General features: G+C 47.2%; 1 protein-coding gene across 11 annotated transcripts; it reads left to right on the forward strand.

Moving 5' to 3' along the window:
* Positions 1–1,062: 1,062 nt before the first annotated feature.
* Positions 1,063–13,694, forward strand: LOC120756213 (elongation of very long chain fatty acids protein 6-like). Of its 11 annotated transcripts, XM_040072180.2 has the most exons (9): positions 1,063–1,256; positions 1,352–1,390; positions 1,693–1,750; positions 2,119–2,194; positions 6,914–7,363; positions 7,762–9,495; positions 10,232–10,363; positions 11,589–11,740; positions 12,332–13,694. In XM_040072180.2, exons 6-9 carry the CDS (start codon positions 9,383–9,385, stop codon positions 12,751–12,753), a joined length of 819 nt encoding a protein of 272 aa, XP_039928114.1. In that variant the 5' UTR covers positions 1,063–1,256; positions 1,352–1,390; positions 1,693–1,750; positions 2,119–2,194; positions 6,914–7,363; positions 7,762–9,382; the 3' UTR covers positions 12,754–13,694. The 11 variants fall into 11 exon arrangements, with proteins under 11 accessions (XP_039928114.1, XP_039928112.1, XP_039928113.1 ...); XM_040072178.2 differs by lacking the exon at positions 1,693–1,750; XM_040072184.2 differs by lacking the exon at positions 6,914–7,363 and having other exon boundaries at positions 1,076–1,256.
* Positions 13,695–19,911: the final 6,217 nt, after the last annotated feature.

Raw genomic sequence — 19,911 nt, forward strand, 5'->3', positions numbered from 1 at the left:
GCACAGCGGGGCCTGGCACCGCCTCGCAGCCTGCTCCCCTGAAGGGCTTTGCAACCAGCTCATAAACTACTGCCGCTCCAAGCCCCAGTGTTGGCTTTGGAAGGGTCCCCGCACACCCCTGGCAGCATCTCCATGCGAGAATCCGGCCGTGGGCTGCCGAATAACCACATCAATTCCGTATCTGGTTTTTCCAGCCTAGTAAGGGGGCAGCACCAAACTGTGTCAACAAAATTTGGCTAACAGTGTGTTGAGGAACCGTCTCCCTCTGCAGGTGAGTGTGAAATCGCTCCATCTGGCAGAGGAAAGCCTAGCGACGACGATGATTTTAACTTATCCACCGTTCGATGACAGTAAGAAAAAAGCGCTTCTGTGACAGGAACCCATTCCCTTTGCCTGTGCATGGCTCAGCCCCAGCCCCTCCTCTCTGCCTGTGGGTATCTCCATCATGGTCCCACGCACCTCTCTGATGCTCTTGAGAGCGTGGGCAATGCTTTTCTCTGATGCTTCCAGGTTACAAGAATTTCCCACAGAGGAAGGCAACGAACCAGGCTCTGCGAGTCCCCAGTGCCCAATCCCCAGCAGTGGCCATTTGCCATTGTGAGCACTGCTGGAGCAAGCTAGTCCCTCTGTCTCCACCAGGGCCTCCTTAGGGCTGTGTCATGGCAAACGGAATTGCACAGCAAGTCCTGAAGGCGGTGCAGGGGAAAGCAGCTTTCTCCCAGGTACTCAGGCAAGGCGTGATCTCAAAAAACAGAAATGCCCATGGTCCCTCTCAAGCTATGCTTCTAGAAGGGCTTCCCAAATGCTTGTCACTACCAAGAGGAGATTCCACACCAGCCAGGACCTGGGCACTATGCCTTTCAGGACAGCTGAGGGCAGCCAATCACTCCAAATAACTGACGGATGCCTCAGGATACAAAAAGCTCCTCCCTTCTCGCTCAGCCTCTTCACTCTTTTTCAAGGACTGCTGCTAAGGTGCTCCTCCCTCTCCAGCTGAGCTCATTTACTCGCATCAGGACCACTCTACCTGCTGCTATAAAAGACTCTGGGTGGGATGCAGCTGGGGCCAGTTATTTTTCAGGTTCTTACATCTACTTTCTGGGGTGACCATAGTAGGAAAGGCTGTGTAGTGATGCTTTTAAGGAGAACTTTTGACTTATTATTTAGTAATACATCTGTGCTAGTGCTATGGTAGTGATGCTGTTGACTAACCTAATTCTGTCTCCTTTAAATTCAGTTATAAGAGCTTCTATGAGGTAAGTTCTTCTAAGATCAAACCATGTGTTGATGTAAAACTCAGCTATTTTAGTAAAGACCTTTGCAGAGTTGAGTTTTCTTCTGTTATTTGCAGTCCTGGAAAACCAGAGGGATCCTGCTTGATTGTGAAGAGGTAAGTGTGGTTATAGTGATATGCAGAACCATATATCTGTAGTTCAAAGGAAGTTGATTCTGAGAAATCCAAGATAGCAAGGAAGGTTGGAGGAGTTATTGAAAACAGAATGGTATGGTTCACAAGGGCAATGGCAGCCTCACACAACTAATGTTTGCTTTTAGAAAAGTACATCAATAAACAGAAAAATAATATCCAAAGAATTCTTGAAAGCAACACAGATCAGCCTGTGTATCTTGCTGAGGAAAAAAGAAACAACATACATTCTGCAAATAGTAAACCCTATGTTATAATGCCAACAGAGTTCAACAGATGCTTTGGATGGAGTTGAACCTCAGTACCCTTCATGCAAATCTTTGGGTAAGGTCATCTATCAGGCAGAGGTTATGCTGGATTTTGGGCTCTAGGCAGGGAAATATTAAAGGCTTTGCCCTGAATCTACCAATGATCTACATGGACTGCTATTATGAACAGTCTTTTTAAAAGCTAAACTAACTGGGAAGGAGGGTTGAATGGTTAATTTTCATTAAAACTAAGCAGGTAAGAAGCTGAGGGCCTTGGCAAGAATAAAAGACGAAACTTCTAAAAGCTGGTCTTAAATATCCTGCCTGTAGTTTGGGTTATGAAGTGGGGAGGAGCTGAAAAAAACAATTGCAGACATTTTGGGCAGCGCGGAGACACATTTCACAGTTGGGTGTTTAGATTACATCCCCTCCATCTTTTGTCAGGTGTGCCCAGTAGCAAAAAGAGTGAGCATCTGTACTGTAAGAAGAGGTTGGATCTGATCAGGGGAATTGCATTACAGTAAGTTTGTAACAAATTGGTTGAAAATATTCCAAACAAAAGCTTGAAGATTCTCCTCCTCACAGGTCATACCTTGCTCACCAAGGAGTCCTCTAACTGCATCAGTTCAGAGTTGGGTAAAGCAGTGTAGGTTCTTATTATCAGGACTTCCCAAAGAAGTTTCAAAAGAGGTTCTGCAAAAAGAGGCAAGTAACTGGTGGTGGCAGTCCAGGCTTTACTGGGGATCAAGTTAGTCTCAAGGCAGAACCAAGTAGAATGAATGCTGATTAGTTAAGTTTTGTTAAAAGGCAGAAACAAGCACTTTCTGCTGGGGTTAGAGGAATAGCATTTTAGTCCCACTTCTGTAGCTAGGGGGTTCTACAAAGCAAAGTGCTGAGCTTTGGTTTTGTGCTCTCAACTCATCTGGGATTGGCAAATTTCTCTGGACTCTGCAGTCTTGATATATTTCAACCAGAGGAAAGAGGGGATGTGTTGTGTGCATCTGGTGTTGGTGTAACTTCTGCTAACTATGACAGCAGATGATTCAACTGGGGACTGGAGCAAAAGAACGATTAAGTGGAGAGGGGCCAACATAAACATTTGCAAAATCTGGCTGTGAATGATTCTGGGGCAGTTTTGCTTAGCAAAAGTTGCACAGATGAAGGTGTTTCGTATTTTTGAGAATGCGGGATGGAGAGCTCTTACATACCATGACCAGTGTAGGCAGCACCTCACATTGGCAATTTTGTCAGGGCAACAATGTTGTTACTGTGCTGTGGTTTGTTTTACTCTTATTTAAGGTGCAGGTCCAGCTCTGGTTGAGAAATACTGAATGCTTGTACAAAGTCTCTAATGAACACTTTAGAAAATACAATTAGGTATGTGCATGAATGCCCATAGGTGTTCTTAAACTCAGCCTGAGCTTTGAGACTTCTGTGATAAAGGCATAGCTGATTGGGATGTTCAAAGGATACCTTTGATCTTAATCAGAAGCCCTTCAATGGGATTTTTGTACATGTGTTGGTTCAGGAACTTGTTAATTAAACTAATCTGCCAAATCTACCTCTAAATTTTCAAATGTGAAAACAGACACCAACGAATTAAATTAGCAGATTCTCTGCTAATCTCCGTTTTCTGGATTCCATATGTGTAGCCAAGTATTGCTTTCTGAACAAAGTGTGAAGACATAGCAACTCCAGGCAAAAGCTCAGCTGCCCACTCAATGTACTTGGTTTAATCAATGTTTCCAAATACCAGTGAGCCTCTTTACAGGCTTTAGAGAACAAAAGGGTTTGTAAATGATAGGGTGTTGACAAAAGAGCTCCTTAGAGGTGATTTGCATCATGAGTGTTTTACATGGGATTTGTAACCCTTAGCTTAGAGTTGATAGCATTCTCAGGAAGGGTCATTGCAGATTATGACACCTTTCGGTTAATGGCTCCTGATGTCACCACCATTTTGTTTAACCTTTAGGATGTTTAACCCCTAGCCCCTTTGTAATTTTTTATTTAAAGATCTTTCAAAGTGGTAAGAGCAACTAGGTCAGAGAGCAAGAAATAACTTGGCCACTAGTAAGGACTCCAAGTGGTCCTTTCTGAGAGGTCTCATATTCCCATTCAGTGCACCTGTTTGGGGTTTTTTTTCATGCTTGGAAAACAGTGTCTTGCATGGCAGAGGGAAGGCAGACACATCCACTGTGTTCCCCAGAAGGCATCTTTAAAAGTATGTATGCATGCATGCAGGTACAATACTTTGTCTTGCTCTGTGCAAAATTGTTCTGAAATGCCCAAACTTCTGGATCATCACACAAATCCTTGAGAAGGATCATGCCCAAAATCTGCAGAGTGATGGTCTGATACAGATACAAGGGCTGCTGATTATGGCTGTAACTTGCCAGAGTACAAAGATATGCTATTGCTGAGCAGTGTCTGTTAATGGCCTCTAGTCAAACATCATGCAGGGGGTTTCAAGGAAGGATTGTTTCCTCTGACACTATGCAGTTGTTAAACCCCAAACTATTTGTACCAGCCTGCTTGGGTGATTCTTGCAAGGCAGTAAAGCTCATTTGAGACTGGGGAAGCAGAAGGAAGACAGATGGACTGCTTGCAAACAGCAGGGGATCTTCTCTTCCCTCTGGGCCTGGAGGACATGTTTCTCCAGGGAAGGACAGCTAACACCTCCAGAGAGTCAGGAAGAAGCATAGCAAACCTCCTGCCATCTCTTGCTTTTGGGTGTCTGTTCAGGAGGTGATGCCTCCCTGCACTTCTGCAGTATTTGCTCCTCTCTGATGGCCAAAGATCTGAGAGAACCTTGATGTCACAGGCCATGGTGGCTGGTGCCAGCGGGTGGCCTGTGCTAGCAGACCTATGAGGTATTGAGCCTCTGGTCCAGACATTCTCACCATTACCCAGCACTGGGGTCTCCCACAGCTTTTCCTGGAGCTCTGATTGCTGGTGTTTATCCCTGTATTCCCTTACATCTCCAAAGGAATGCACCTGTGCCATGGTGGCTGGGAAAAAGGGTTATAGCTAAACTTGACAAAGCAAGGCAGTGAAGGCAAATTGGTAAATCTGCACAGGTCTTAGTCCTCCCTGCGTCAGTGTCTCCTGCCTGCCTCCTGATTGAACCTCTTTGCCTCTGACACTTGCACTCCAACTCTTCCCTTTCCTTGGAACAAGTGATACCCACTGCTTGGGTTTTACCCAAGCCAGCTATTAATAATCTTCTGCAGACTGGTTGTTATGAAGCCTCAATCTATGCAAAAATATGTGTGCTTGTGTGTTTGAGGCTTTGGTTTTCAAATAGCTATGCTATTTATTGTGTTCAATTACTTGCTGTTGCCCTTTCTAAACAAAAGCTCTTCAGAGCTGCCCATATATGAAGTGCCAGAAAATGTAAATAATATCTCATTTTACATCAGCTTTTTGTTTCTAGGGGTTGTCAGAGAATGGTTTGGTTTGGAAGGGACCCAAACATCATCCAGCCCCAAACACCCTGAAATGAGTAGTACATCTTTAACTCAATCATCTTGCTGAAAGCCTCATTCAGCCTTGAATGTTTTGAGAGACAGGACATCTACTATTTCTCTGGATAATTTGTTCCACTGTTTTGCCACTTGTGTGGGCATAAGTTTTGTGCTAACTGAGTGTAAGCCTAATAGCTCAGGGTTACTCTTCTAGTTCTTTCTGTCAAGCTCTTTGCTGCAATATGTGTTAAAACTAGGCTGCTTTCCAAAGTTAGGGAATCAATCAGGAGAGAAAGTGTGTTTCCTTATCCTTACCATTTCTTCTTATCTATTAAGCCTAATTAAAACTAACTGTGACTTGTGTAAAATCATGCCTTACCTGCCCTACCACTTTTGTTGGTATCAAAGGAGTTAAAAGATATTTTGATCAAGAACACAAAGATTGTTCTTTGTTTTCATAGTGTGGTCAGCCTGGTGAAAAAGCTGCTCTGGGAGGGCCCATATGTGAAGTCATAGTCTCTGCAGTGAAGAGGGTCATATGGAATCAGGTTATTATCCTAAGCTTTGATGAAAGCTTGCAGTGCTTATGCAAGGAGATCCCTCCATGGCTTTCACTGCTCTGATGTGTAAATCACAAGTAACAATCACAGGCAGTACAACAAGCTGGAGGTGGTTATGTGCAATAGCCTTGTCTCCTGGGCAAAAAATCCCCTCTGTCCTCTGCACTGGTGGGGGTGGCAGTGTAACTCAGACCAGCAAGGCCCAGCTTGAGTGAGGCTGACTCTGTATGTACTCTTGTCCTGCAGACTGTCATGGGTCTCATATTTAGGGCCAATCTGAACTGACATATTATACCTGGAACTGACTTTTTTTTTTCTTCATTAAATCAACACCTCTGCCTCCTTGTTTCCCTGTCCCCACTGGTATGGATCACGCAGGTAGTTGGTGGCAGTACAGTGACAGCCAGCTGGCCAACAGGCAGTTGAAGACTTGGTGGCCACATTGCCTCTGGCCCACACAGTTATAATGTTTTGTCCTGTTGTAGTTATGGTAGCTGCTCTCTTGATTCCTGCCATGTACCCACCATGTTTAAGTCCTACAGACTTCTCTGTGTCCTCTTTTTTTGTGTCATGTGCTATGGAAGTGGCTGATCTGTGAGGCTAGGGAGCTCTAAATGCTTGCTGTCCTTTGTCTTTCCCAAAGTTTTGGTTTTGTTAATTTGTAGTATTCTTAGAAAAGAGATTACACACTCTCTCTTTCTAGAAACCACTTCCTGCACTTTGGATGGTACCAAGATTTGGCACGTTGTTACTTACTCTAAATGGTGCCTGGAGTCTTTCACAAGTATTTTCATGCTCTCAGGTCTTGACCGAAGGCAAATGTGCTATCTACCATGAAAGTAATCTATTTGTTGTTCACTGTCCTGTTACAGGAAATTTTTATAAATACTTGGGATACAAAATGTGATATTTGTGCAAAAATCAATTTTCTTTAACTCTTGACCACAGGGCAAATAAGAGTGTAGGTGATGCTCAGCCACCATATCAGAAACTAGTTCTCTCTCCATGTGTATTGGTGAAAAAGTGAATCTTTACCAGAAAACTGAAACTCCTGTTGAAAATAGCAATTTAAGCTTTAAGTGAGAATTTCATCTATTTAGGGCTACCTCAAAGAATTACTTCTGGAATGCTGTAGAAGCAGCCTAATGGGACGCAGCTCACCATAAGGATCCACAATATTTCATGGTCCTCACAAAATTGTCCTTTTTCTTTGAGGTCCTACCTAGCCATTTTGGGCTCAAAATAGAGGCATGGAGGCTTCTGTTCCATAGGGTCGTTGTTTCCTTCCGACTCAGTTGGAGGAGAGAAGAATGAAGTGCTCTCTTCCCATTAATTCAGGACTGCAGCCTTGATGTTCCTGCTCTGTGTGAAGTGTTGCTGGGCTCCACTTCCTCACCTGCAGTGGCTGAGCTCTGTGCAATTCACAGTGATGTGTGAAAATAAGCTCATCTGCTTATTTACAAGTCACTCTGATGTCTATATTGCATGTCAGCTTCTAAAGCATTTTGAGTCCAACAGTGTTTCTGAGCAGTGCCAGTGACCAGACACTGGACTTGGCAGCTCTCTGCATGCTAATCCTCCCAGATCCAGGAGTGCAGAGGGGTATTTGACTGCAGGGAGAAAAGAGGATAACAAGAATGTCACAACTGCATCTGGATTGTGCAGGTGAGCTTTCAGTCTGTGACAAAGTCTTACTTATTAAGCAAGAAATGCGTTTCAGAGGATGCCAAGAGCCTCATCCCTTCTTTCTGCTTCTGTTCTTTACATGTGTTGTTCTTGTTCCATCTGCCAAGGAGACACTTGGGAAGGGCTGCCAGCTGCCTACTCAGATGGTATCAAAGAGCTGCAGCCATGAGCTCCTCCTGTAACTGTACATGCCACCACCTAAGAGATGGACGGACAGACCTGCCCTAGGAGTGGCATTGTTCTCGTTCATGTGGCATGAAACCTTTTCAAAATGAAAACTTTACAGAACCTAGAACTAGATTAGCAATAAGAAATTATGTCAATATTGGGATGTTTTCTACTCAGCTAATCCAACTTGTCCTTGCATCTCTCAACAGGTTAAAAGGTTTTTCCACTTCTTGTATGGTGTCTTCTGTAGAGGAGGCCTTGTTTAAGAGTTGCTAAAGCATAAGTGAAACAAGAAGGTATTTTGTACTTGCAGTGCCTCAGCTAACAACCGTACTCTGTTTAAGAACAGCAAATCCACAGACAATATGCAGACAAAGAAGTCAGTAACAGTGAAACCATTGTCAAGAGTGTGGAGAAGAATAAATTCATAAGGCACCCAATGTGGCTTTGCTGCTAAAGAATGAGACTGAACATTGACTCGTATGCATTAGAAGTGTAAAACATTTGTGTTACTGTGCTGCCTCTTCTCTGATCTAGACCTTGGCTTTATTGCTCGTTGCACCTGGTCTTGTGGTGTGCAGAAGCCCTTGCAACAGCCCTTTCTTCAGCATGTATGTGAATATTCTGCCTGGTGATGCTACTGCCCAAAGTAGGTAATTAAAGATGAAAGACAAGTGGCCCAGGAATGGAGACTGCAAATCCCTGACCTGCAGTCCTCTGGAAGGGGAAGGACCTCCCTGGAGCTAGAAATACTAAGGCAAAAGCTGTGCAAGGCACAGTGGGAGCTCATGCTATGTACAGGGTATTTTCCCTGTGTGGGGTATGGTAAAACCACTGCTGCTGCTATGTGTAAGCTGAACTTTCCACAGATACATGCAAGCGCTCTGCAAAATGGGGACTGTAAGTCAGAGATGGTGCAAAAATCACCTGGGGAATTTAATTCCTGCATGTCAAATTATTTCCTGATTTTTCTCACACTACTCCATTGTCAAGTACAGAGAAAATTATGGATGCTCAATCCCTAGAAGAGTTCAAGACCTGGCTGGATAAGGCTTTGGGCAGCTTGGTGTGGTGAAAGATGTCCCTCCCCATGACAGAGAGGTTGGAACTAGATGATCTTTAAGGTCTCTTTCAACCCAAAGCATTCTACAATCCTATGAAATATCTCACCCAGGCAAATGTTCACCTGTTTGAAGAGGCAGCAGTTAAGCAGATGACTTGTGTGCAGGTGCAGTGATGCCTGTATGAGGCAAGCCCCTCCCAAGTCTGTGAGCTTTGTAGGGTGCTGCTTTGCACATATGTAAAGACACGCGACTTGGGAGAGACACCAAGATGAGTGAAGTGACCAGAGGGTGCAATGAGATATGCTGTATTCGGGGGACTTTGACTCTGCTCATCATTCAGGGAACTTTGACTGTGCTGATGCCATTTTCAGCTGCAGGTACTGAAGTGGGAGATTACGCAGAACCCATCTAGTCCCCAGCAGCGGCGAAATGCTGCAGTCTATGGTGAAGAAGGCACAACGACAGTCAGGGTTAAGGAATTTCTGCCAGCTGCTGGTGGCAGTGCTGGAATCACCTTGCCCATCTGCTGATGGACGACGGGGGCTGGATTGGGAACGGGAGGGCCTCCGGCTCAGCCTGACTGGGTGACCAGAGCCTGCCCCTCCGCACCCAGCACAAGGAGCGGGAGGGCCTCCTGTTCCCCGTAGGACCGGGCGGCTCCCGGTCCCACCCCCCGCCGCGGGGCGATGTTGGGGCGGAGCGCATTCCCGGGATTATATCCACCCGTGAAGCGGGCGCCAGTGGCTCGTTTCGGGTCGCTCCCGGGATGATGAACATGGAAGTGGACATTGACCAGTCGGAGCTGCAGCCGCTGGGGGAGTATGACTTCGAGAAGAACTTCAATCACCTGGCAGCCAGGAAATGGATGGAAGAGAATTGGTGAGAGGGAGAGGAAAGGAGGTTGCTGACTTGGTGCAGTCCATACCGTGGGTAGCGATATCGGGTTTTGCTGCTTTTAGCAAAACAGGTGTGAGGATCTTCAGTTTCGAGGAGGAGAAATTTGGGGGTCTCTGGTTGCATACCTGAGGCCGTGGAGGATGGGATGCAGCAGTACATGTGGCACAGCAAACAGTAGTCCAGGTGGTGCTGCAGCTTGTAGGGAGATGGTGATGTGGCAAGAGAGCAAAGACACCCACGGATGGCCACTGCAGCCCTTGCACTGGCAAACAGGCACTCAGCCCTGCTATGCTGCATTAAAGCCTTGGAACATGTGGGATGTAACACAAGGCACTTGAGGCTCTAGCTTACATGATGCGGGCCTTTGTAGACATCCTGTACAGACATCCTCTGCCTGTAGAGTCTCATGTGTAAAGGGATAAGAGGCATTGATGTGTTTGCTTTGGATCCTGTTCAAAGGTTACCTGAACCTGCCTCATCCCATCAAGGTTTTGAGGAAATCTCCTTGAAGTAGCAGTTTTCTTTCTTTTGTGCAGTCCCCAAGGCTCTTGTTTGCTCGCTGTCAGGGCAGGCTTTCTTGTGACCAAACCCAAACTTAACACGAGAATGGGAGGTCTTTTATTTCTTGGTGAGAGTACTTTGCTGGGCCTACAGAAGTCTGTCTAAAAATAGGTCAGTTTGGGTCATTTCCTGACTGTTCCCTCTTCTCTACTTGCAGGCCAAAGTCTTTTCTTTTTTCTGCTATTTATTTCATCCTGGTCTTCGGAATCCAGCATTTCATGAAGGAACGGAGGCCCTTCAATCTGCGTGCACCACTGACCCTGTGGTCCTTCAGCCTGACTGTGTTCAGGTAAGAGCTTTTGCTAAATCTGTAGATAGCTGTAGACCTTCCCTCAGAACTGGATTGATGGAAAGTTCTGGTTATCCACTGTGTCACTAGGGAAATCAATTAATTTTTTCCTCTTGACAGCCCTTTCCACCTAGGGGAGTGACCTGCTTACACAAGTCATTTATTTCTCACTAGAAATACTCCAGCAAGTCAAATGAGTTGCAAAAAGATTGCTGGGGAGAGTGCTTGAAAATCATTAGTGGGTAGATTTGAATGTGAAGCTTGCAAGGGCAGACATCTTCCCTCATTCAAAGGGTACCTGCCAATAGCAAGTTTGATTTGAGGTCTATTTACCTTTAAAATTCAGATTTCTTTCTCTTCCCACACACACCCCCCCTCCCCCCCCCCCATTTCTCAGTTGTGTAGGAGGTCGGGAAAATTCTGCTACACTCACAGAAGCACAAAAGATTAATCTAAAATGTGTTTTCAAACTGTCCTGTCTTATGGTAAAGGTTTCCTGCTATGGCCACGAAAATGTTTTGGCTCATGCTCTGTGTTTAAACAAGTAGATGTCAATTTTAGAAAATTCCCCTCATCTCCACAACTTTTTTGTCTGTTTGGTGGGACAGAGGAAAACTAGACTACTGCCTCTGAAACTCCAATTTACTTTGACAAGGTCAAAGGGACACTGGTTGTTGTCTCTCAGGGCAGGGTATGGCAGTGATCTGTAAAATCACAGGTTGTGGGAGAGGGGAGGTCAGGGGATAGCTGCCCATGGTCTGTTCAGAGATAAGCTTGTGTGACTGAAACAATATAGGTTGATAACAAAGAAAAAGTGGTATTTCTTCTCATAAGCTGTAGGGGTTGCCTGCCACAGGAGGTTATAAGTGCTCCCTGGGCCTGTCCTGTGGAACCATGTCAAAAGGTGGGACATTGGGAAAATTGGCCTCCATTTCTCATCAGGTGTGGCAGCTTTTGCTCAAGTGCGTCTTCAAGCAGTGGAAGCAGAGAGTGTAATGAGGGAGCATTCTTTGATGCTGCTTTGTCTTGCAGGAATAGGCTTTAAATCCTGGCTAAAACCTGTTAGGAAGTCTAAGAAGGCAAAAGTTTGTTTAAATGTCCCTGAGATGGCCCTGAGCATCAAGATGGAGTCAATTGCTTCTGTCTGTCTGATGGGTACAGAGCTGTCAGAGGCTGTGTTGAGGCCCTGGGCACAGCGTTCAGCTCTCCTCTGGTTTTCTTGCAGTTTCATTGCAGCCTGTAGGATCTGGAAGCAGATGGTCTTCCTCCTCCTTACCAAGGGATTTAAGCAATCAGTGTGTAGTAAATCTTTCTACGTCCACCCTGTTTCCAAGCTTTGGATATATCTATTTGTAGTGAGCAAACTTGTCGAAATGGGTAAGTCTGAAACTTCTCCTTATCCTATGTGTTTATAACGGCTTTGCTTTTACAAGCAGATTTTCTGTTACAGGTCTCTGTCCAAATATTACTCAGAGAAAAGAGTTGCTTAGTCTTGCAAGTGTTGCTCATTTTCTTGCTTCCCATTGCTCAACTCAGATGATATGCTTGCTCTCCATGGGGTTGCAGCCTGATGTTACTGTTCTAGTTTGATCCCCAGGCCAGTGCCTGGACTAGGCAATTCTGCACTGGAATGACCATGGTGAGGGGGCAGTAGACACGCGGGGAGGGCAGGGTTTTCCACACAGTTTTCACAAAAAGAAGTAAAGAAGAGCCAGTTGGAAATGCAGTGCAGGTAGATCTGGGAAAGAAAGCCTGGGGCAAAAGGCTCTTGTCCTACAAATATGCCAGAAGGTAGAGTGCCTAAACAGTCTTTTTCAATACAGATTGTCTCAATGGGAACCTAGGTTTTGGTGGGATCAAGACACATAACGGCTTCAGCATTGAAGCTCGCTTGGTCTGTTTCATGTGAAAACTTGTGCAACTGCTGTGCTTTCACTTGACTAATGATATGCCTCTCCCCAACCCCAGGTGACACACTGTTCATTGTTCTCCGGAAAAAGAAGCTCATCTTCGTCCACTGGTACCACCACTTACTCACGATGATTTTATGCTGGTATGGCTATAAGAATATGACAATTGGTATGGGGTGGAATGCAGCCTTGAACCTCGTTATCCATACTATGACGTACTTCTACTACTCTCTGACAGCCATGGGCATCCGAGTACCCCGTTCCATTGCCATGCTAGTCACCACTTCTCAGATGGTGCAGATGACAATATTTCTAATAATTAACATCTTTGCCGCCTTCTGGAAGGATGATAAGCTCTGCGCAGGTTCCTGGACAATGCTTTCCCTTTCATCGGGCTTGTATATCACTTTATTGGCCCTCTTCTCCAACTTCTTTATGAAAACTTACCTGAGTAGCACCCAGAAATCAAAGTGTAATTAAAACCAAGGGATGGAAGAAGAGATTGGGATGGAAGTGGGAAGAGAGGGAGAGGGAAAGGGGAAACTTTTTGCTTCTTTCTGGAGCCCAGGTGCCTGATGGGATGGGGGTGATGGGGTTTAGGAAGAGATCACTGTGGATAACAGCCTTCAGAGTAACTTGTACGTTGGCCTTTGGTGTGTCTACTTTGCAGTGCGTGGCATGCCAGAGTGAGGTGCAAGTTGTGGCAGGCTGGTAACAGGAGAAAGGGGAAGAGGCTAGGGGCTGGAAACCTTAGGGTTGTGGTTCTGCTTTTCTTTCTTCTTTGCATCACTTGGGTTTGTCTTGTGCCTCAGTTCCTTCCTGGGAACTGATAGAATCCTGCATGCACCAAGACTCTCCTTGGAGAAAAGGTAGGGAAAGTCCTCTCAAAGCAGCACTGCCCTCTCCTTGGTCCCCAGTTTTGGGGAAGAACAGAGCCCAAACCTGCTGCTACTCTGCAGGGAAGCCCTAATAAATTACTGGTGGGAACACCAGTACTGAAATGGAAAATTCCTGCTGTTTTTAAGGTTATGTAGGGGGAGGATCTGCCTGGGGCCTCACTTCTCCTCTGTCATGCAAGGAACTGAATCCCATGAACTTTAATGGCTGTTACCTGTGGTGTGCCTCTTGTACAATATTAAACAATCTATTTAACTTGATTATCTACAGCCTCAAACCCTAGAAGATGAGTAGGGTCCAGCTCTGCCCTGCAGAGTGTGTCGGGCATTGTCAATGGTCTTCGCCCACGGCCAGTCTCATGGGCTGGGGACAGAAGGGTCCCAGAGTCATCTCATCTCTGGGTGCATCTGCCACTGGGTGATGTGTTAAAACAACTAATAAATACTGTCATGTATGGGTTGATTGATTGTTTTCTTTGATGTCTTTTTCATACTTTACCTTTGTACAGAACTGTGAGAGGAGCGCTGCCTTCTCTATCTCGATACTGTGTCTTCCTGAGGTTTAGCAACCTGTCCAGCAGGCTGTCCCTCTGTGCTTACCCCTTTTGCAGTCATCAGCTGGTCGTGCTGCCTGAGTGCCTTTGCTCACCACCAGGGAGCTAAAGTGAGACAGAGATGATAAAAAAATTAGACAGTTGTTTTACCATCTGAAGTGAGCATGTCATTGTACTACATAAAGCCAAGATGTGCCTCAGAGCCTGAGTCTGAGGGTCTGAGCCTCTGGGTAGGTGTTGGCTCCTACCTGGTGGATGAGATTTGGCTTTTCAAGGCAATGGACTGGAAAGTTACCACAGAGCTGTGAGCTGCCCTTTCAATGCTGGGAGATGGCAGCAGCCTGTGCCCTGTCCAGCATTCCCCAACAAGGGCTCCTGCTCTGGACTTGGCAGTGTGTTGGGTAGTGATGTAACAGCACCTTCCCCAGCTGTGGGAAAGGCAGGGGCAGTCAGCTGGAGTGTTGGGGAATAGGAATAAACTGCTTCCACATTTAGAAGGTCTCTTTAGAGAGCGGTGGTGAACATATGGGAGTAATGGGGTGGTTTCTCTCCTGCATGGTGCTATTTGGGGCACTTTTTGTAACAGCTGTGGTCCTGGTGAAGCAATTTCCAGCTCTCCTATCTGTCTACAGCTGCCCCAGGCATGCTCCCTCAGCTGTGTCGGCCATCTGTGCCAACACACAGAATCACAGAATCATCAAGGTTGGAAGAAACCTTCAAGAACATCACGTCCAACCATCCACCCAACACTACTGCTGTAACCACTAAGCCACATCACCCAGCACCAGATCCTGATCCCTCTTCAACACCTCTGGGGTGGTGACTCCACCCCATTCCTGGACAACCTATTCCAATGCTTGACCACCTTAACAGTGAAAATTTTTGTAATACCTAGTTTGAGCTTCCTCTGTCTCAGCTCTAGGCCATTCCCTCTTGTCCTCTCTCTTGGCAGAGTAGAAGAGACCAGACCCCTCTTTCACTGCAACCTCCCTTCAAGCAGTTGTAGAGAGTGATGAGGTCCCCCTGGAGCCTATTCTTGAGACTAAACAAACACATCTGCTTCAGCCATTCCTCATAAGACAGGTTTTCTAGATCTTTCTGTACATGCTCCAGTACCTCAATGTCTTTTCTGAAGTGAGGGGGCCAGAGCTGAGAGCAGTACTTGAGTTGTGGCCTCACCAGTGCCAAGTCTGATCTCTTCCCTGGTCCTGTTGGCCACAATATTCTTGCTACAGGCCAGGATGCCATTTGCCTTCTTGGCCACCTGGGCACATTGCTGGCTCAGATTGAACCCAAGTCCTTTTCTTCTGACCAACTTTCATGACACTCCTCCCCGAGCCTATAGCTGTACCTCGAGTCGGTGCAACACAAGTGCAGGACCCAGCACTTCATCTTATTGAATGTCCTGCAGTTGTCCTTAGCCAACTGATTGAATCTGTCCAGGTGTTTCTGTAGAGCCTTCCTAACCTCAAGGAGATTAACACTCACACCCAATTTAGTGTCATCTACAAATTTACTGAGGGTGTACTCAATCTCCATGTACAGATTGTCAATAAAGATGTTAGGACTGGCCCCAAAACAGAGCCTCAGGGAGTACTGCTAGCGATCAGTACTCCATTCACCACAACTCTCTGGGTCTATTATCCAGACACAAAACATTGAAGAAATGGTGTGTTCACAGTTGCTCTTTTTCTACCTAAACTGTCTGACATGGTCTTGGTGCTTCAGAGGTGATGCCCTGTGGGATGATGTGAGCTGCCCAACCCCTCCTTGCTCTGCAGGTGCTGCCCCCACTCAGCAGTGCAGAGCAGGGCTCTGGAGGCAGGGCTATGCATCTCCGGAAGGCTTCAGGTCTCTAAGAGCCCTTTGTAGATCCATCCATGCAGACTGCTGGAGTGGGAAGTATCTTTCAAGGGGCAAGAATTAACCCAGTAGAAGGAGGGTTTGCAGAGTATCTTGTAGGAACCCTCTCTGCTCCTCCAAGAAGCATTGCAGCTTTTCAAATAGCCACATCCCTCCACGCAAAATGAGGATATCGCCTTTCCAAATGCTGTCAAGAGGCCTTGCCTTATCCCCCCTCCCGGCCTGTGCCGTCTCCAGGGAATGCACACCATTAGCCAGCCCACCATGCACAGCATTGCTCTGTTCTCTCTGGCAGAAGAAGGGAGAGCAATAAACTTCCAAGACCTAGCTAAGCAAAGATTTTATATTGCTGTTGTTGTTTGGCAAGTTGTCCGGAGTGCTTACCTGTGGGTGTGAGGAAAGTGGTGGTGCTCTCTGGTGCTTGGGGAGCTAATAACAGCACCCTCCTTTCCCAGGTCTGTGCTCTTTCCCTGAAGCTTCCTAGAAATGTCTCCTCCAGGTACTCTGTGAAGAAAAGTCCTTCTTGTGTGTGATGGTGAACTGAAATAGAGAGCAGGCCTGCTTTGGAGGGCATGTATCTGGAGGATTTGTCTATTTTTGTTGCGTTGGGGTTTTTTTACTTTGAGTGCAGAGAGAGCAATCTGTTGCCTCCCGTGGAGGAATCATTGCTCAGGGAGAAGCTGCGGTCTCCGCTGAAGGCTTCTTTGAGGACCCTTGCACCGCCGAAACAACTCGTCTTAGGGGCGGATGAAGGGATGTGCAGCGAGCGCAGGATGCAGGGGAGCAGCCCTGCAGCTCTGGCACGGGCGGGGCAAAGGACGTGCTGCGGGCACGGAGATGAACCGAGGGCCGGAGGAGACGGAGCTCCAGGCCGCGACAACGGTGCAGCCGGGCAGGGGAGTTGGGCGGGAGTGAGGGGGGCGGCTTTTCCCTGAGGCGGTATCGGTGTCACGAGGAGATATTTCTCGGAAGCTGTGGCGGTGGTGGAGAGGATTTTCCCGGGGGCAGTCACGGCGGTGGGGAGGATTTCCCCTGAGGCTGTCACGGCGGTGGGGAGGATTTCCCCTGAGGCTGTCACGGCGGTGGGGAGGATTTTCCCCTGAGGCTGTCACGGCGATGGGGAGGATTTTCCCTGAGGCTGTCACGGCGATGGGGAGGATTTTCCCTGAGGCTGTCACGGCGATGGGGAGGATTTTCCCTGAGGCTGTCACGGCGATGGGGAGGATTTCCCCTGAGGCTGTCACGGCGGTGGGGAGGATTTCCCCTGAGGCTGTCACGGCGGTGGGGAGGATTTTCCCTGAGGCTGTCACGGCGATGGGGAGGATTTCCCCTGAGGCTGTCACGGCGATGGGGAGGATTTTCCCTGAGGCTGTCACGGCGATGGGGAGGATTTTCCCTGAGGCTGTCACGGCGATGGGGAGGATTTTCCCCTGAGGCTGTATCGGCCTCGCGAGGGGGAGCGCGGCGCGCCCTCAGCTCGCCGCTAGGTGGCGCCGCCGCCCGCGCTGAGGGCGCTGCCGGCCGGGCCGGGCCGGACCCGCCCCCCCGACGGCGCAGGGCCCTGAACGGCGACTGGGACGGAAATTAGAGCCACCTCTCACGGCTGTGGATTTATCCGAGCCCAGCTTTAACGTGTACAGCACCGGCTCGGAGGCGCGCATCCACCCCGCGCTTCGGGGCTCTGCTGGCAGCAGGCGCCAAGCAAGAGGAGCCGGAACACCCTCCGCGGTGTGAGCAGGGCCGGTGCCGTGCTGCTTCTCGGCTGAGGAAGAGCCCGCAGCAGCTGCTGAGGGCGCCCAGCGCCGGTGCGTTCTGTGTCAGCCTTCAGACACAGCTGCGGGGGAGTGGAGAGCACAAGCCGTGCTGGTGATGGGGGCTAAAGTCTGGCCCTGAATAAGAAAAATGCAAGGAAGAGAGTGTATAGATAAACGGGATTTTTTTTTTTTTTTTTCCCAAACCCTCTCAGTGTGGTGAACCTCACACAAAGCAATCCCAGAATTAGTCGTTATTATCTATGAGAATTCTCGAAGAATTTCCCGCTCTTCAAAATGGGGACTTGGGGCTAAAAGCCAGGAACTGCTCACAATTAAATCCCTCCTCAAAAAAAAACCCCACCAAAAAACAAAACAAAACAAAACAAAAAAACCCACAACCAAACCAACCAACCAAGCAAAAAAAAACACAAAAAAACCCACCCCAAACAAACAGACCCTCCCCAAAAAACAACAACAGCAACAACAACAAAAAAATCAATACCAAAACAACACACCCACAACAATAACAAAAAAACCCACAAAAACCAAGCCAAAACAAACAAACCAAACAAAAATAAACAACCAAACAACAACTAAAACAAACCCAACGGACCAAACAAAAAAACTGGATCAAATGATCTCACTATGTGTAAGCAGTGGATATGAGCAGGAGCTGTGGGCACATCAGGAACAGAATCTGGTCAAAATAATCCAGTTTTCCTCTCTGACAGAGTAAAGGCATGGTGATGGAGAGCTTTGGCTGCCAGACAAATGGCTTTTAAGGATGATCTAGATGGGATTTGGGTAGGTACAAAACCCACTGGATAATTATACCCAGAGTTTTCCACAGTTCACTGTTGAAAAGGAAGGGGTCTGTTGAGTGGAATTCAGGGGCATCTGTTGTGGGTCTGGTTTTGCTCAGCATTTCCATTAATGATCTGAATGACGGAGGAGAATGTGCACTTGCTAAATCTGCAGATTGGGAAGTATCCAGTGACAATGTTATTTGCCTAACAGGTCTCCAGAATAAGTGGGATCCTGCTAAAAATCACATGCTTGGGGATCACATCTGGGGATATACTGGGGACTTGTAAGAGAGAAGTCCTGTGTGTGTCAGTGCTGGACGAGAGAGCATGACATCCAAGTCTTGGCCCTGTGGGGAAGAAGCTGACCATGAGAGGCTGAACTGGTTTAGCTGCACCAGGAAGGCAGGTGGCATTTGTCAGACAGGAGATGTCTCCCAGAGCACTCTGCTGCCAGCTTGCTCAGTTAGCTATTTTCTGTTGGCGATCTCTTTTTTCTGTAGATTTTAAGGGTTTTCCAGTGCCAGTTGTTAGGTACCATTCTACAAAGTGCTCTCAGCTCAGAGTTGGTGTGTGGTTTGCCATCTGGCCTGGATCCCACATGGTGCAATATCTCTGACTGCAGAAACAGACCCCACTATCTTCTCCGTACAGCATGGGAAGGAAAAACTTGAGCCAACTAGGCAGGCCGCAGAGCCCCTGGTCACATATACTAGTTACCTCATGTGGGCACTGAGTCTGTCCTGCTCAGGAATCAGAGTGGTCTGGAGTTAATGTTAATTTAAATGACTGCATGAAAAACCTCAGGCTGAAATTCAGGACCTAAACGAGGTCTTGATTTTCCCCACTGGCTCCCAGAGGACATAATGAGAACCACGTGCTGGAGTTGGCCTTCTGCTCAGCATAGTTGGACATATCTTTTACCCACTGAATCCTGCAACAGTCAGCAGCCAAGTCTTGTACTGGTTCCCCCAGCCAAACATCATCTACTCTGACAAGCAGAGGACCTTCACAAGCATCAGAGCAGCATAGAGAACCACCAAGCACAGGGTGGAGGAGCAGTGTGTGTGGAAAAGGAGGAGGGGAAAGACCAAGTGTGTAAAGAGATTAAAGAGATCAGCTGTTCATCAAGGCAGTAGGAGAGGATTGTGGCACCACCTGTCTTGGCTTACCAGGGAGAAAAGGTAGACTCTGCTATGAGTTGGGCTCAGTGGAGGAGAGGATATTAGAGAGAAGCCCAGGCCCTTCTTTCTTCCCATAGATTTTTTGATTGAAGAGTCATGCCAGAGAAGGGAGTTAAGCACAGTAGCACCAAGATGAGGTGTGTATTTGGTGGAAAGGTTGCTGGATGGCAGCTCCAGCACAGAATGGAGATTAACCATTGAATCTACTTCAACAGTACTGGTGCCCAGCAGCAAGGTAGGATCCAGGTTACAATGAAACATATGGTCTGGGATGCACTGTGCTAATGTTTTATATGTTTACGCTTGATCTTTGAACCCTTCCACTGGTAGCTGTTTCAGTGCAGGATATCTTGGCTCCCAGATTTTGGCTTAGCTCGGAGCAAAGGATGATTTGTTACAGTGAGGGTGGGCTGACACCTGTGACTGCTTTCAGCATCTGCTCTCGAATACCTTCAGAAGCAATTGCTCCCTGTGAAAAGAAGCTTTGGCAAAGACTGAACAGTTTATATGCTTGTTTGTGAGAGAGCTCTTACTGTGTCCTAGTGAGGATCCATTCTTAGCAAAGAACTTGCTTTCTCTCTGCA

Source organism: Hirundo rustica, chromosome 8, assembly GCF_015227805.2.
Source record: "Hirundo rustica isolate bHirRus1 chromosome 8, bHirRus1.pri.v3, whole genome shotgun sequence".
Classification (NCBI taxonomy): Eukaryota; Metazoa; Chordata; class Aves; order Passeriformes; family Hirundinidae; genus Hirundo; species Hirundo rustica.

Coding starts and splice junctions, on each gene's coding strand:
- LOC120756213 (XM_040072180.2), top strand. CDS start 9,383: ATGATGAACATGGAAGTGGACATTGACCAGTCGGAGCTGCAGCCGCTG. Junction 9,496..10,231: donor AAATGGATGGAAGAGAATTG/GTGAGAGGGAGA, acceptor CTCTACTTGCAG/GCCAAAGTCTTTTCTTTTTT. Junction 11,741..12,331: donor GAGCAAACTTGTCGAAATGG/GTAAGTCTGAAA, acceptor CCCCAACCCCAG/GTGACACACTGTTCATTGTT.